This window comes from Pteropus vampyrus, unplaced genomic scaffold, assembly GCF_000151845.1.
Source record: "Pteropus vampyrus isolate Shadow unplaced genomic scaffold, Pvam_2.0 Scaffold56, whole genome shotgun sequence".
Lineage (NCBI taxonomy): Eukaryota > Metazoa > Chordata > Mammalia > Chiroptera > Pteropodidae > Pteropus > Pteropus vampyrus.
Window position 1 is genome coordinate 1,042,328 of NW_011888837.1, and position 17,220 is coordinate 1,059,547.

Genomic DNA, 17,220 nt, shown 5'->3' on the forward strand with positions numbered 1-17,220 from the left:
GTCATCTTACATCTGATTTTAATGTGGTAGTTGTCCTTAATGTAGACAATGACAAATGCCCTTTCTGAAATTATTAGATAAAAATGTGGGTTTTCTTCTTTAATCGATTGATGTGGTGAGTTATATTAATAGATTTTCTGTTGTCGAACAAACCTTGCAACCTGGTAGAATGTAGTGTTTTTTTTATACATAGTTGAATTTGGTTTGCATATATTTGGGGGTTCGAGGACAGGGAATTTTTGTATCTCTAAGAATGACGTTGGCCTGCAATTTTCTTTTCTTATAGTGTCTCCATTTGATTTTGGTGTCAGGAATATACTGTTCTTATAAAATCAGCTACGGAGTGTTTCTCCTCCTATTCTACTTCTATTCTATAAGATAGAATATAATATTCTCTTTATTGTGTGCAACGTGCCAATTATCTTTTCTTTGAATAGTCAGACATGCTTCTAAACTAGCTAGGAAGTTTCTGTGTGGAACTTGTAAAATTGATGATCAAACGGTTTTGATGGTTATAAAATATTCGGAATTTCTATTTTCCTATTTCAGTAACTTATACTTTTCTATATTTTTTCTAATTTCCTCCATATTTTCAAATTTGTTGACATGTTGTTTACTATCTTGTTATTTTTCTAATCCAAATCTATTATTTTTCCCTTTAAATTTCTAGTTTTATTGATTTGTGCTTTTTATTTTCCTTGATCAATTTAGCCTGAGGTTCGTTAGTTGTAATATTGTTAATTGTACTATTGTTAATTGTATTTTATCAAAGAAGCAATTTTTTACTATATTCATTTTCCGTAGTATATCTTTTTTTGTTAATATTTGCTTTGTTTTGAAGCCATGTTGTTAAGTACATTCACATTTATATTTAGTTTATCTTTTTTGTGAATTGAACTTTTTATGTGACTCTCTATTTCTAGTAATGCTTTTTGCCTTCAAGCTCATTTTATACTAATAAAGCTGTAGTAACTTTTAATTTTCACTTGTCTGATATGTATATTTTCTATTCCCTTATGTTCTGTATACTCTGTGTCTTGTGTCTCTGTAAATAACACATAGCTGGACACTTAAAAATTTTATTTTACATTCTGTGCTTTTAACTAAAGTATTTAATTCATTTAAATTGATGCTGTTGATTGATAGATTTGAATTAATTTTTACCACATTTTTGCTTTCTATTTGTCTAAATTTCTCGGTTCTTTCTTTTTTATTTTCCAATTTTGTCCTCTTTTAGGTTGATGCAGTTTTGTTCTTATTTCTTTGTTCTTTTTATTCTATTACTTTGGAAGTTATACACTTAATCTTTTAGTGATTGTATTGTATATTTTAAAATGCATATTTAAGTTCTAAAGTTAGTATTTTACCCTTCTGAATAATGCTAAGGAATAAAGAATGCTTCAGTTTTTATATTTTTTTTCTGAATCATATACTGTTATTACCTAGATTTTATTGCTATCTGAATTTTAAAATCTAATTAATTAGACCTGGTCAGTATTTCTTAGAATTATGTACAAGTTTACCATTCTCTTTGCTTTCTTTCTTTCTTTCTTTTTTTTTTTTTTTGCATTTCTGGCCTTCCTTTTTGGAATATTTTTCTTTAAGACTGAGTTATTGCTCTTAAGCAGAATTTACCAGACTTTAATTTTTTTCTCGTATGAAGATCTTTGGGTGGCAAACGCTCTCATTTGTGTTTGTCTGGAAATGTTTTTGTTTCACTCTCATTCTTAAAAGGTAGTTTCTCTGGATACATAATTTTAGATTGAAAGCTATTTTTTTTCACTTGGGAGCTATTTTCTATATTTCTAACCATAAAAGTGAACTGTCAGTATAATTCTCATTCCTTTGTAAGTAATATTCTTTTCTTTTGGATATTTTTATCATCTTTTTTGGTCTTTATTCTGGAGTGTCACCATAACTTGTATAAGCATAGATTCCTTTTTATTATATATTAGACTATTGTCTTCTTGAATCTTCCTGTCTTTTACCAATTATGGAATTTTATAAGACTTTGACTCTTTCAATCTCTAATACACCCTTCTGGAATGTTACAATAAAATTCTACTTGGAATTCCAGAAGGGTGAAATTCCACCCCCTTCCCCTCCCCCTCCCCCTCCCTCTCTACCCTTAATTCTTTCTTCTCTTGGTTTTGTTCTACTACCAAACCAGTCCATTAAAACTTTCCTTTCAACGATTATACTTTTTCATAGATTTAGAAGTTCTATTTTTTCTTTTCTAAATCTTCTTGTTCAATTTTGATAGTCCCTAACTTCTTTATTATTCTTCCATACACTCATTTATTTGTTATTTTTATATATGTTATATTTGCAGGTTTGATTCTGAACTTTATTTTCTTTGTTTAGTCTTACTCCTGTTGTCTTTTCTCCTCATGTATTTAGCGTTTTTATTTTTTTAAAGCTGTGAGTTAATCTTTCTATGCACATGCTTCAAAGACATTTCATAATATCTATAACTTAGAGAATATATATTTCTAAAGATAAGCTCTCTTTTTAAAATCATGACTACAATACCGTTATCAGTCTAAAAGAAGTTAAATTCCTTAATATCATCAAATATCTAGTCAATATTTAAATTTATGAATGTGCCATATAGATAATAAACTTTAAACATAATTTATTTGTTTAAATCAGGATCCAAATAAGATTAAACAATATTATTTTAAATCTTTTATAAACTTTTAGTCCAAAGATTTTCCCCTCTATCAATCTCTTTTCTCTTATAGTTTCTTGAGGATAACCAAATTGTCTTTCTGCTTATCTTTTACTATATAATAAGCCACCTGAAAACTTAAAGACTTAAAATAATAATTTATTATCATCTCTCATGTTTTTTTGGGGGGGTTAACAGGGCTCAGATGGATGCTTCTTGCCTGAGTCCTCTCCTGCAGTGGCAGTTAGAGAATGGCTGGGCCAGTGTCATCTGAAGGGTTGGGTGGGCTTGATTGTCCAAGATTGCTTCTTCACTCACTCACATGTCTGGCATATCTAATACCTTAATATTCTTTGGTGTGTCTGTCTGTCTATATCTCTCCCTCTCCTTTCTCTCTCACCACATGGCATCTCATTGTTCAGAACTTTTCCATGTGGCTTAGGCTTCTTTCAACATACCAATCTTGGGTTATTTGCACTTGTTCCATGGCAGCTCACTTCCAAGAATTAAGTAGTGGAAGATGCTAGGCCATTTCACAGTTATACTTGCAACTGGCACAGCTTTACTTCTTTTATTTTAATGACATTTTTCTTTCAATTAGAGTTGACATTTAATATTTTTTATTAGTTTCAGGTGTACAGCATAGTGGTTAGACATTTATATAATTTACCAAGTGATCCTCCAGATTAGCCTAGTACCCAGCTGGCCCCATAGTTACTACAATATTATTGACTATGTTCCCTACACTGTACTTCACATCCTCGTGATTATTTTGTAACTACCAATTTGCACTTCTTAATACCTCCACCTTTTTCACTCAGCCCCCCAATTCCCTCCCATCTAGCAATCACCAGTTTGGCAGCTTTATTTCTTTATTTTGCTGCAGTTGATTGGTCAATATAGTCATAGGGCCAGCCTCTGTTCAAGGGCGTGAAGAAGGACTCCACTATTTGAGGAAGGAATGGCAACTTTACATTGTAGAAAAATATGTGGGATAGGATTATTTTTCCAGCCATTTTTGGAAATAAAATCTGCCACATTTGTACTAAAGAATTTGTCATAATCTGGATCTTAGTGCTTGCTTCCCTGTGGTGTCGTTTAGGGATTTTTTTTTTTTTTTTTGTCTTCTATACTTTCTATAATTGGTCATTGGATCTAGACTCTGATGAAGTATAGTTTTAACATTTTATATCTACATCTATATTTTTTGAGGGTGGGGAGGACAGGAATGTATACTACATTTTTGGCAAAAGGTTTGCCAAACCACAGAGGTAATGTGAATTTCAGCCCCAAACCCAATTGACGGTTTATGGTTAGGAATATCTTTAGAGATTATTTTTTTCTTTTCTTATGGCATTACCTCTAGTGGTAAGGCCAAGAAGGGCATATATCCCTACTGGCTTTCTCTATAGGGTGTTTTTTGTTTTGTTTGTTTTTCCCTAGTTGACCAACCCAGTATGCTGAGTTTAGAGTATCTTACTTTTATTTCAGGAGCTGTCTCCCATCTGTACTCTTTTCCCTATGTCTTTAGGATTTATCTCCTGTCCCTAGAGTTCAGATGGTCATTCTAATTCAGGCCTTATGCCCCAAGAATTTGCCTGATCTCTCAGGGCAGGCCCAGGCTCCAGGACTTACTGACCCTATAGATTTACTCTCTCTTGTTGCCATTGTTTTTTGTGTCTAGCTGTTTCTCTTACTTTCTGACAGATATAGCAGGATTGCTAAAAGATATTTTCTGTATTTCATTGAGCATTTTTAGATGTTCTATACTGGGAAAGGTTTCAGCGTTGATTTCGTTTGAAAGGCTGGAAATGGATGTTGACTAATCTATTTTATTCTGAGAAAAAATTGGAAAGGTATTCTTAGTTTTGTTATATAGTCAGCCAGATTTGCTCTGTGTCTTTGAAGGTAAATACCTATTATTTTTTTGCTTATTAATTTTTCTTATTAATAAAATTCAGAATTTTGAATTTAGCAAATTTAGGCTTGATAAAAATATAGATTTTATTCTCCTATTCCCTGTAGAAAATATTAGAAAATCTAAGGATATTAGCTTTTATCTCTTAAAATGGGAATTAAGTATATAAAAAATAAGTTTTCATCACTTTTGGAATTACTTATTTGAAATCATTCCTTTGAATAACAATAGTTACAGAATAAGTGTCAGTCTTCTGATACAAATCTAATGATACCAGTGGAGATATCATTGTGAATTAAAGGCTTTTCACTCTGGATATTGTTTTGTTCACATTTTGTTAGGAAAGGAGACTGTGGAATGTGAAAATTGGAGATTCTGTCTAAAATTATAAAGGGCTCTGACTGGCATGAAATTGATTTAAAATAGACCTGAAACAGAGAGAGATGGAGGCATTGTGATATTAAAAGCAGCATGTTTTTGGGTGGCATTTGCTTTGGCTCCATGTCAAGTGGCCTTGGCTGGCCGACTGCTCTGTTTGGGATGGGATCCACCTTTCCACTCTGCTGAACAGCTCTGTATTGATGTAGAAACTCTAAGGCACTTGGCTTTTTTTGGCCATCATTTTGGTTAGTTATGACCCACATTATCCTTGCAGAGCACTCAAAATCAAACCAGGTTCAGCAAGGTCATGACTTCTCCAAGGTCATTCTCTGAGTCATTGCAGCGACGGAAGAGTATCTGAATGTCATTTTGCAAAGCAAGGGATACTTCTCACATGGAAAATGATTCTAAGTGTATAGAAGGGAAAAATAGTTTAAGATGGATGTATAAACATAGATTTTAGGTGGTTGCAGCAATAAATTTTTTTCTAATAACTTCTGTAGTAAAACCCTTGATTTGAGTGCATTTTCTTGGATAACTCTAAAATTTGACTCACTTTTAATTTTCATTTTTATTTCTGCTCTCATAACCCATGATCTGGTTCTTTTATTTCACGTCTAGACAATTCTACCAGTTTAGCCATGAGTTAATAACCAGTCTCTCCTGCTTCATTCCAAAAGCAGTAATTTTTTTCAAAGCGTTGTCTTTATATGTTAGTCCTATATTTCTAAACCTTTACACCTTGGCCTCTAAATCTTTGCTCCATAAAGAATGTCCATTTGCCTTAGCCTGGGATTCAGATTTCTTTGCGATATGATCTCAATCTAAATTTAAAATGATTCTCTCTATATACTATACAATACTTTGGTCAAATGAATTATTGGCTTTCTTATACTGTTTACTCTTAACTCTCCTCTCCAGTCCTCGATGATTATCAGTCACCAAAACCCTCCCCATCCTTTAAGATCCTCCAAATACAAAAATTTGTCAGTGTAGTCTTCATTCCTAATATAATTTCTATTATTCTTGTTTTTGCTCTTAGTAAATTTGTATTACTCTGTGGCACTGGTCACATGATATCTCTTGTGGTACTTATTCTGTGTAATAACCTTATCTCCTTTTCTGGACCAAAACGTTTTTAAGGCAAGGGCCACATTTTAATCTTCTTTTCAGCTGTCATGTAGCCCATCACAATAATTTCCACATGGTAGACTTGGTAAAAACACATTGAAGAATTTTGCTGTCTTGGGTCACACGGTTCTCAGAGTTGTTGTGCTATGCTAGATGGGTGATAACTGAAAAACGTGGCAACCCGTCTCCAGTTCTTACAGTGAGTGCTTATGTAATTCAAAGCCCTGTTTACATGTTACTGCTGCAGCAAGTTTTTCTGGGTTCACTCTAAACATCGTTAAACACTTTATCCTCTGTACTTTGGGGTGTCTTTTGCAGACTTCTTTGAATGTCTATTTACATTGCATTGTAATTTGTATACAGATCAAAGTCCCCTCATCCTATTGCGAACCCCTTGGTAGGAAGAACTATGTCATGATTCGTGGTGTGCCCACCAGCTTATTGTCTGAGTCACGGGGGAGACCTAGCATGAATGTTTATTCTGTATCTGCATGTGTGTGCACTGCTCCTGACCCTTTCGTTACCATCTATTTCCAGATGTAAACGTTAGACTATTAGTTTCAGAAAGTAGAACATCCTTTGGATTTATATTCGTGAAGACAGGGACTTTTTTAAACTTTAAAGGACTTATTTAACCTTTCAAGCATTTATTGAGTCCTCGCTATGTACGGAACACTCATACTAGATATTGAAGATAAAAATTGTTCTAAGTTATAGTCTCTTCCCTGAAAGAGTTTAGTGGATGTTTTCTATTCACCACCCATCTCTACTACCAAGGTTGGAATTGACCTTGTATTTCTTTGTGCTTTGTATCTTGCACATAAAATTAATTATTTGCTTCTACGTCTGTCTTCAACTAATCATCTATAAACCCCTTAAGGACAGGTGTCTTGTCTTACTGTTTTATCTAACGCAAGGCCTAACATAGAATAGGTATTCAATGAGTGTTTATTAAATAATAGTTTTCCAAGTAAAAACATGAGAAAATGCAAAGATCTCAGGGTGAGAAGGAGTGTGGTATGTTGAGGAACAGATAGCAGGTGGGCATGACTAGAAAATGGGGGAATTAGTGATTGAAGGTGAGGTCAAAGGGAGTGGGGCCAGATCACATAAAACAAAGGTTTTCAACCTCGGCCTTACTGATATTTTGATTACTTCCTTGTTGGTGGCGACTGTGCAGTGTATTGTAGACTATTTAGCAGCATCTCTGGCCCCTATCCACTAGCTGCCAGTTGCATCCTTTCCCCCAAGTTGGTTACAACCAAAAATATATCCAGACATTGCCAAATGTCCTGTGGGGGACAAAATAGTTCTGAGAAGAAACACTGACATAGAATTTTATAGATGATTTTACAGTGTTCAAGTTTTATTCTGAACGAAACAGGAATCCACTGGAGGTTTTTGAGCAGGGAGGTGCCAGGTAATGATTGATATTTTAAAAAAGATAATTCTGTGAGTAGAGTGGCTTGTAACAATAGTAAAGCAGGGATTTCTATGATGAGATTGGCATTAAGAGATGAGGTTTGCTGGGTGTGTGAAGGAAGTGGGTGAATTTGAGTTGCACCTTGAAGGGAAAGGATGGATTTAAACAAATATCAAGCCATAGAAACAGAGTGCTGGTTTGAAGAGTGGTGAAGAATGTACAAAGCACATTTAGGGAATGGTAAAAGTTCAGGAGTCCTTGAGGGTCCCATCACAGGCAGAGTGGGGAGCCTTAGCCTGAGAAGCCAGGCTCATCATTACCTTCTTTGTCCTGCTTGGCCCGATCATCTTGCACTGGCCTCCCCTGCTCTTTCAGTATTTCAGCCTGGATGGATGGCATCAGAGCTGCATTTTAGATACTTACTTTGATAATAATAATGATGGATGGGAGGGGTGCAAGAGTGGAAGTAAGAGGAAGGAGTGGTCAAGGGGCTGCTCTGAAAAAGGCAGAGGCACTGGGGAAGAAGGGTAAGGAACAAAAGACCATCATGTTATTTGAAAAAAAATGCTGTTTTATTTATTTCTTAGAGTATTATTTCCAAAGATGTACCAATATTTGAACATTTTCATTCCATTTATATCAAGTTATTCAATAACTTTGCCTAAAAGAGACATCTTAAGAGTGGCTTGTTTTCATATGTATAGGTTTAATTTGCAGGACCAACTCTAATATAACCATTTGGGTTCCAGGACCTTTACGGGAATAGTTGGGACACCATGAATTTTTTAGCATTTCTTTCGCAGTTCTGTTCAACAGATATGTTTCCAGTATTTACCATATGTCAGACACTGTACTCGACATTGTAAGCCTTGAACATTGAAATTTGGCACAATAAATTCATTGCTTTTCCCTCTTTAGACCGAATCTTCTTAAAATCTCTCCCGTTTGTCCATTGTCTTTCCCATTGCTGTGACTTCAGTTCAAGCTACATTATCTCAAACGTGGATTATGGGAGTGTTCCCATGACTGTTCTCTCTGCCTCTAATCCTGACCATCTATAGTATATCCTCTATAACTGACAGAGCCATTTTTCAAAACAGAAATCTGATCATATCACTTGCCTGCTTAAAAACCTTCAGTGGCTTCCCATTACTTTTATGGTAAAAATTTCCAAAGCTTTTAACAAAATACCAAAGTTTTTAACTTTTCTCACCTTATTTCCTACCTCTCCCATTTTCTCCTATGCACCAACTATTTCATTTTCTCAGAATGGCAGCTCATTTACTGTTTTTTTTTCCTACTGCTTCCTCATAACTCATCTCCCAGTTGGTAGTTATGGCTCACATTTTAGGACTTAGCTTAAATACCACCTCCTATGTAAACCGTCTCTGATTTTGGGCTGATTTGGGTACCCCTTCTGGGTGCTCCTATGACACCCTGAGCTTACCTCCATTGTAGACCTGCCTGTAACACTGTGGTATTGTGAAAGCCTGTTGATTTGTCCAGCTCTCACTACACAGTAAACCACTTGAGGGCAAGGACTGTGTATTATTTGTAGTTTTACTTCTAAGGTCTGGAGAGTGCCATTGAACAAATGAATTAACATTCGTTCATTTATCCAATGAACATTTATTTAGAGTGTCAGCTCTGTTGGGCACTGTGCCAGGTGCTTTCTTTTCAATGGTGAAAAGAAACACGTGGTCATTGTCTTCCTGGAGCCCCATTGCATTCAAGAAATCATACAAAATGTGATATTGCAAATGTGTCTGGTGCTGTGAAGGAGGGGCAATGGTGTTTTAAGAGTCTCTAAGAGAGGGTTTGACCTAGGGAGGTGCAAAGAGTTCCCCAAGGCAGTGACATACTGAGATCTAAAGCATTAGTAGGAATTAGCTAAATGAGACTGGGTAGGACGAGTGCTCCAGTAGGGCACAGGAATCACTGCATATGCACAGGCTTTACCAGAGGAGGTAACCTGACAAGAACGAATGTCCAAAATAATCCACTGTAGCTGCCATGAGAGAGAAAGAGAGTTGAGTCTGGAGAGGGAACTATATAAAGGCAGACCAGGCAAGGCCTTCGGGTCGCACTGATGATTTTCCTTTTCTCTTAAGAGCATCAAGAAGTCTCTGTGGTTGAGGAAAAGGAAGACTTTTTGAAGGCTTTTGAGGCACAGAATAATTGTATGTCTATAATTACTTTGTCTCAGAACTTTTATATATTCTGGTGTTTTTGCAGTTACCTTTTTATTTATTATACTTTCTACAGTCCTCATTCTAGCCTCTTTGGTATTATGTGGCCCCTTTTTGCTGGTCTCTAGAATATTTAACTCAAACTTCTTTTAGCTGAAATAGTTTAAGGAAGCATTGAGATAGCTTAGGGTAACATGTGTGACTTTTTCTGCAACAACTATTCTTTTGGCCCATTGATCTGGTCAGTGTGGACATCTTTCAGTTATTACAGTTTCCTTGGTGACCACATTTGAGGATCCTGCCCATTAATTACCATGTTTGTACCTCTAATATGGTCTTGAGTAATTTAGTCTAAATAGGGCTTAAAACTACATGATAGTTTTAGCTTTTATCCACCCTACTCCCCCCCACCAATAATTCACATTTCTACCAATTAACAAAGTTTTAATTTTTTTTATATGGCTAATTAAGAGTTTATAGTTGTCATTCAGAAGAATGTATATATTCTATTTGTCATTCATTTTTAATAAACATTAATTGAGAACTGACTATGTATCATGAAGTCTCCTAAGGTATTCAGGATAAAGTCAAGGTCCTACTGTTACTTGTAGTCTAATGTCAAAGACAGATAAATACACATACGACTTCAAAACAGTGTGTTGAGTGCTATGATAGAGGAAAGAGTAAAGTGATAGATAGGGGAACATAAAGAAGAAGACCTAACCTTACTGGCTTCAACTATCTTACTTGGACTGTAAAAACTACTAGAAAAGACAAAGGCTGATTTAAGTTTTAAGGATGAGTGGGACTGAGCCAAGGGAAGAAGAAGGCAGAGTAGAGGTTATTCCAAGTAGGGAATGTTGTATGGACAAAGACACAAAGAGCATTAGTAAGACATAGCTGAGGAATTGAATGTGGTTGAAAGTGATCATAGCAAGGGATCCAAGCAAGGGGAGAAGTGAAAGAAGATGTTGCAGATGTGAACAGAGGCCAGATCCTGAATGGCCTGAAATAAGGTCATATGACACAACCACAGGCAGGAACAAACAAATTCTGTAGGCTCCACCTTAGGTATAATCAGAATCCAACCACTTTTGCCATCTTTACTGCTACCACTCTAGTTCTAACTATCACAATCTCTTACATGGATTAGGGCAGTAACCTCCTGACTGGCCTTACTGTCCTTGACCCTCTTCAGTCTGTTCTTAATGCGGCAGCCATAGTGTTTAGAACATAAGCAAACCATGTCACTCGTTCATTTAAAACTCTCCAATGGCTTCCCATTGCACTCAGTGTACAAGCCCAAGTTCTTACAGTTCTCCTTATTACTGTATAAGATACTGTGTAGTTTATTTATTTATGTTGTTTATTATCTCCTCCAGTAGAATGGAAACTCCATGAGTGCAGGAATTTTTGTCTGTTTTATTCGCAAGTGTGTCACCAATGCCTAGGACTATGCCTATTAGTAAATTGGTAGTCAGTGTTTGTTGAATGAATGAAAGATATATCACGATATTAACCTCATTAGTCACTATCGAATGTGTTTAATTCAGCCATCCCTGCCTTTTTCCTTTTTTCCCCTACCTTAGCAGTATGCTGCTACCTTACCCTACCTCCTTACCTAAGCTTTATTTTCAGACCACTTATACTGAAATGAACTGGTTTTATGAATATATATTAATCACTTTGTCTCCCAAGGAGATTTTTGTTCTTAGTCAAACCTGGACTGGTAATATCTGCTTTTCTTTCTTGTGTCAGCTACCCTTGCCTGTGATGAGTTCTCTGAGACCATGCATGATTAGACCCATGTGTGTGAGCCAAGAGTGAAATCTCGGCATTTCAGTGAGAAGAGAGAAGTGTTCTGACTAACTGTAACAGGATCTGAACCAAAACAGTCACTGGGTTCCTAGTGTAAATCTCATTCTCATTTCTTAAAGTCAATGTCTCTATTCCCTTGGATTGGTCATATTCTGACTCTTGGCACTGCTGCTTTCATGCTGTGAAAATGGACTGCTCTGTTTTCTCAGGCTCCATAGGGGTATTTAGCGTTTGATTTCTTTGCAAACAGAGCAGAGAAATATAACCGTAAAATAACACTGCATGCACATTTAACAGTATTTATTTAGTGAGTAAAAGAGCCAGAGCTTTTGTTATAATTGTCTGCTCTTCCAGTCAGTAAATGTTATTGTGACCATTGGGCAATATTTGAAATCAGTCTATTCTGATGAGGGGGAGTATTAATTACCTTAATGATAATGTTTAATAGATTATAAAGTTATTTTCATATACTATGAGAGGTGAGAAATGGTCTTCCACATTAGTTCTGAAGGTTGCTTTCAGATCTTTAGTCTACATATGCTGAGTACTGTCTAGGTGAACAGCGTACTGCTAAATAGTCAAGCAGAGAAGGCATAGAGCCTGCTTTTAAGGTGCTTATCATACTTAGGTTAACAGCAACCAATATTATGATTGCTACTATGACCATTGTTGAGCTTTACTTTGTAACAACCACTACCATTTAAGTTCCTACGAGACGTTTTGCCTGTTACTTCATTGATTAGTCCAAATAACTCTTCAAAGTAGACGTATATCTCCATTGTTCTGATTACAAAATTGAATGCACTAAACAAATAATAAGTAAGCTGTAATAAATCAAGCTAGAAGAGGTGTCATGTGGCCACTTTGTGTTAATTGCTAGGGCAAATAATGTGAGGATGATAAAGTCCCCTCACTGGAGGAGCTAACCTACTAGTGGATATTTTTTATCATGTAAAGTAAGTTGGTTTCTTTTAGTAATCTTAATTCTCATCTGGAAAATCTGGAAATATGACTAGATAGCATTATGAGTATTTTATCCACATGGTTTCGTTACCTCTTTCTACAGAAAGGAGCTGGGTATCACCTGGATCTCTTTTGGGTGGCTGTCCTCATGGTGGTGTGCTCCTTTATGGCTCTTCCATGGTACGTGGCTGCTACTGTCATTTCCATTGCTCACATCGACAGTTTGAAGATGGAGACAGAGACTTCTGCACCCGGAGAACAACCAAAGTTTCTCGGAGTGAGGTATGTTAAGTCAGAGGAAAATGGCTTTATAAAACACATCATGCACACATTCATGTGCCAATCATAAGGACATAGGCAGATATGGAGGGGAAAGGGCTGGTGATAATTTATTCCTGTACTTGCTGTTCTAGAAAGGACTAAATTTTTCATCAGAGAGTCCTCAAATAATTCTTTGAGTACATTTCTTATGATACATAAATTCCTTAAATTAATGAAAGGCTGAATGCTACAATGTGAAAATGCAAGCAGGCCATTCATTTTCTTCAACATGCATGTCCTTTTGGTGCTGTGGTGCTTAGTCTATCACAATCACATATAAAAGCCAGACCCGTTAATCTTTCAGCTCTATTGAGACTTCCTAAAACTCTTGAGTCTGCTTATGATTTTAAGGTTCTATGAAGGGAAAAAATTTCTTATTTTCTAGTTCATTTTCTGTCCCCATAAGCATTGAGAAACTTTGACCTCCAGCTGTTAAATTTGGGTCACCATGAAGGGCTGTACAAGACCTTTATATGCTGTTGCATAGTTTTTGCAGCAAATGCTGCTACTAAGTGCTTGGGTGAATAGCTCATATGACAGAGCCATCATTTCCCACGCCACAACAGTGGGTGATTCTTTCTTGAGGGCCAGGGGAGGGGGTGTTGTATGGGAATTATATTTGTTAAAAAGTACTTTTGTTGTCTTAGATTTGGAAATTAGACCGATGGGATTTATTGCACTTATGAAATTTCCCTGAGTTATTTATTAATTAGAATGCGAGACAATGTATTATCTGTCTCCTGTGAAAGAAGGTATAATTACACAACAGTTTAAGTTGTTTAAAAAATAAGGGCTTCAAAGAGGCCAGTAATTGATGGACCAAGAGCAAGTGATTTTTTTCTTTCTTGATTCTAAAAGGAGCAAAGAATTTAGCAGAATCAGTTTTTTCTGGATGAATTCAAATTACGTATTGCATATAATAAAATAAGAGAATTTTATAGTTATATTGAGCTTATATGCTGTTCTTGAAGTATTAATTACATCTGATATCAACACCTTTGCTGTTTTAGAAGGTAGAAAGACAGAGTGTGTTTATGAAAACAAGAGGTGGTAATCTTTTGATTTGGTTTCAGGGAACAAAGAGTCACTGGAACCCTTGTGTTTATTCTGACTGGTCTGTCAGTCTTTATGGCTCCCATCTTGAAGGTAAATATGTGCAATACTCACCTCTTCCTCATTCCCAGAACATTGACAGATATTGAATGTGTGAAGAGTAGAATTCTTTATGAGATAGCTGTAGGATTCTCATCAGTTCTATTAACATATTGAAGCAGATGTCAAATAGAATGAGGACTTTAAAAAACATTTATTGATTTCCTTCTCATCCCTTTACTCCCATTCTTCTCCTCCTCCTCCTCCTCCTCCTCCTCCTCCTTATTCTTTACAGTTATTTGGTTGAACCATATTAAATTATCAATGCTCAAACTTTTTGACTTATAAAAATTGCAAGTTCAATCTAACTGGTCTCCCCTCCACCCCACATTTAAAAAGTATTTCTTAAGTAATTTATTTTATTTTGCAATTAAAGTTGACATACAATATTATACTAGTTTCAGGTGTACAACATACTGATTAGACATTTATATCACTTACTAAGTGATCATCCTGATAAATCTAGTACCCATATGATACCATACATAGTTATTACAATATTACTGACTATATTCTCTATGCTGTACTTTACATCCCCATGACTGTTTTTACATCTGACCATTTGTGTTTTTTCCCACTAGTCTTCTTACATCCTTTCTTCGTATCACTTTCCATTTACTTGTTCCTAAATCCTGTACCCCCCTCCTCTCCATATTAAACTCCTGGATAACATGAGTGACTCAGGATGATTACTTTGTAATTTTTCTCCTATTCTTAATTATTGCTGACTGTGTTTCTGTTTTCTTTGATTAGGAAGGCCTAATATTCAGAAAAGATGAATAGAGTAATATTACTGATTTATAATTAGAAAACTTAGAATTAAACTTTTGAGGGAAGAAAAATGATATGGTAGTTTATTTAGAAAGTTTGGAGACAATGTGTAAGTTTAATGGGGTGAATATCTGCCTGAATAGATTAATACGTGGAAGTCTATTTAAAAGCAGAAATTGGACTAAAACAGATTAGTATATACATGTCATGAAGCTCCCAGTTTTCTTTTGCGACATAAGCATTTTCTTTTTCTTTTTCTATTATATAAACATTACTAGGCAGTTATTGATATTTTTTGTATCTTAATGCTTTGCACCACAATGCAAAGCATGAAAATCACCTATATACCTAAGAACTCTGAACAACCACTGTTAAGAATACCTTTCCAAATTTTTCTCTGAAAAATTTTATTTTTAAAAAATTCTAATTTTTAAGGTTTTTAAAATGCTTGATTATACAAGTAATGGAGCAGTACACTCTCGTAAAGAATTCAAACAATACAGAAGGACAGATAGTGAAAAGCAAAAGCTCTCCATTTCTCTCGTTAGCACATTTATATGTCAATTGCCCATCAGACGAATTTGAGGAAAACGGACCTATAATTTCTTAATCTATAGATAAAACTGACTTTACCTTCAGGGAATTTAGATTAATGCAAACATTATGCACAGAATACCTGGTAAACAGTTAAAAGATTTAAGTATTCATTTTCATCCTTGGTTTCCACAATGTCAGTTAACTGATTTAATTCCCTTCTGACTGTGATCACGAAGGAATATATATCTCATGTAACATGTGGGGTAGTAAAATTAAAAATAATCTCAAAGAAGTCATTTCTGGTTACGTAGAGAGAACCTTAAAAGACTACAGATTGTAATGTTCTGCGGGGACAGAGGGAAATCTGTTGTTGCTTTTGCCAGGACACTGTGAGTTGTGAGGTGGGGTTGAAGTTGTGTGTTTCATAGCATCACGTCCACTACTGAAATGCTTTATGTTCTTCTGTTGCCCCACAAACAGACGAGCACATCAGATGGTAGAAATATCTAATGACAGATTTTTACCACATACGCAGTGGGACCTCATCTGGAGAGATTCATTTTTAGAGAGGTCATTGCAGGCAGTTATGACCCCATGTTGTGGGTAGCTCTACTGGGAATGAATTTGCCCCTGAGTTCCCTAGAGGTGGGCTCGAATGACACATGCAGTTTCTTTCATGGGATCTCTGTGCTTAGCCACTAGTAAGGGATAATAGGGGTCTTTCCCTCAGTTCAAATTTACTCATCATCCCCCACCCTTCTTCTCCTTTATTTTATGTTATTTATTTTCCTTAATACAATATAAATTCCTAATTTTAAAAAGTCAGATGTGTTTAAAAGGTTTTTTTTAGTTGTTACAGCAAATTGGCCTTAATCTTGGAGAATCTGTCAGCTGACTAATCATGTATGATTCCAAAGGGACACAGAGAACAGATACTGTATAAATTGCTATTTTTAGGAAGAGATGCAGACTCACATTTTTAACAACGCCTCTTCTTAACTATTTTCTCATCCTGCACCCAAATATGACTGCAGAGGAATTAAAGCTAAAAGACCTTTTGTTCTTTCTTTTACAATGATTCTTTTTGCCCGTGATATGCAAAGTACTTTAGTAGCTACAGGAGCAGATTAGAATACAGAGGAAAGAGAGAGAGATGTGAGGGATCCATGAGGACGAGCTTGCTTTTCCTTTGACTTTCCTTATGTAATTCATACTTTGATTCAGCCACATTCTGTTGCTAGTGTCCATTTTTGTGGCCATTTATACCTTGCAACTTCAGGTCAATGCAAAGAGTCATTGTAGGAATCAGTGAAAAAGGCAGTCCAGCAAACATATTTGTTAGGCAAGGTTTTGCTCAAAAAGTGGAATGTGAAGTTGTTTTGTTAATATAGTGTCCTACATATTGTGGGAAAGCTAGATTTAAAAACAAGAATTAACTAGTCCAGCATTTACTACTGTGATTCTTTCCTTTAGTAATTAAGGATATTCCTTACCTCAGGAACCATATCTGATAAAGTCACCTCATTTTAGATTGTGTGTCCTTTTTATCATTAACGTTTGCTAAGGTATTATGCATTTACCACCAAACCCTTGTAGCTCATTTGAAAAGTAAGTACAGGAAGAAGCAGTTGTTAAGGGTATAGTTAAACTAAAACCTAAGTTACAACTAAGTCTAAAGTTAGAATTAAAAGTCAAGATTAACAATTAACCTCAAAATTCACACAGAAAAGGATATTAGGGTTCATGTTGCAGATGGGAATCCTTTTCCCCCCAACTTGTGGCTTTGTACACTGTTTTAAAGAAACAGATGACAACTTTAAAGAATGGTCTTACTTAAGAGTTTACCTTAAAAGGCGGCTCAAATAAATGAGAGCAATAGAGATGTGTGACTTTTACTTTTAAATTGAAATGGCTCAACACCTTCTCTCCCAACTCCCTACCTCCC

General features: G+C 35.6%; 1 protein-coding gene across 1 annotated transcript in view; it reads left to right on the top strand.

The window, feature by feature from the left end:
- Positions 1-17,220, top strand: part of SLC4A4 (solute carrier family 4 member 4) — a 273,776-nt gene that overhangs the window by 237,014 nt on the left and 19,542 nt on the right. Inside the window, exons 18-19 of the mRNA XM_011360616.1 lie at positions 12,598-12,776; positions 13,889-13,961. Of these exons, the coding sequence (XP_011358918.1) occupies positions 12,598-12,776; positions 13,889-13,961 (252 nt within the window). The remainder of the gene's footprint in view (positions 1-12,597; positions 12,777-13,888; positions 13,962-17,220) is intronic.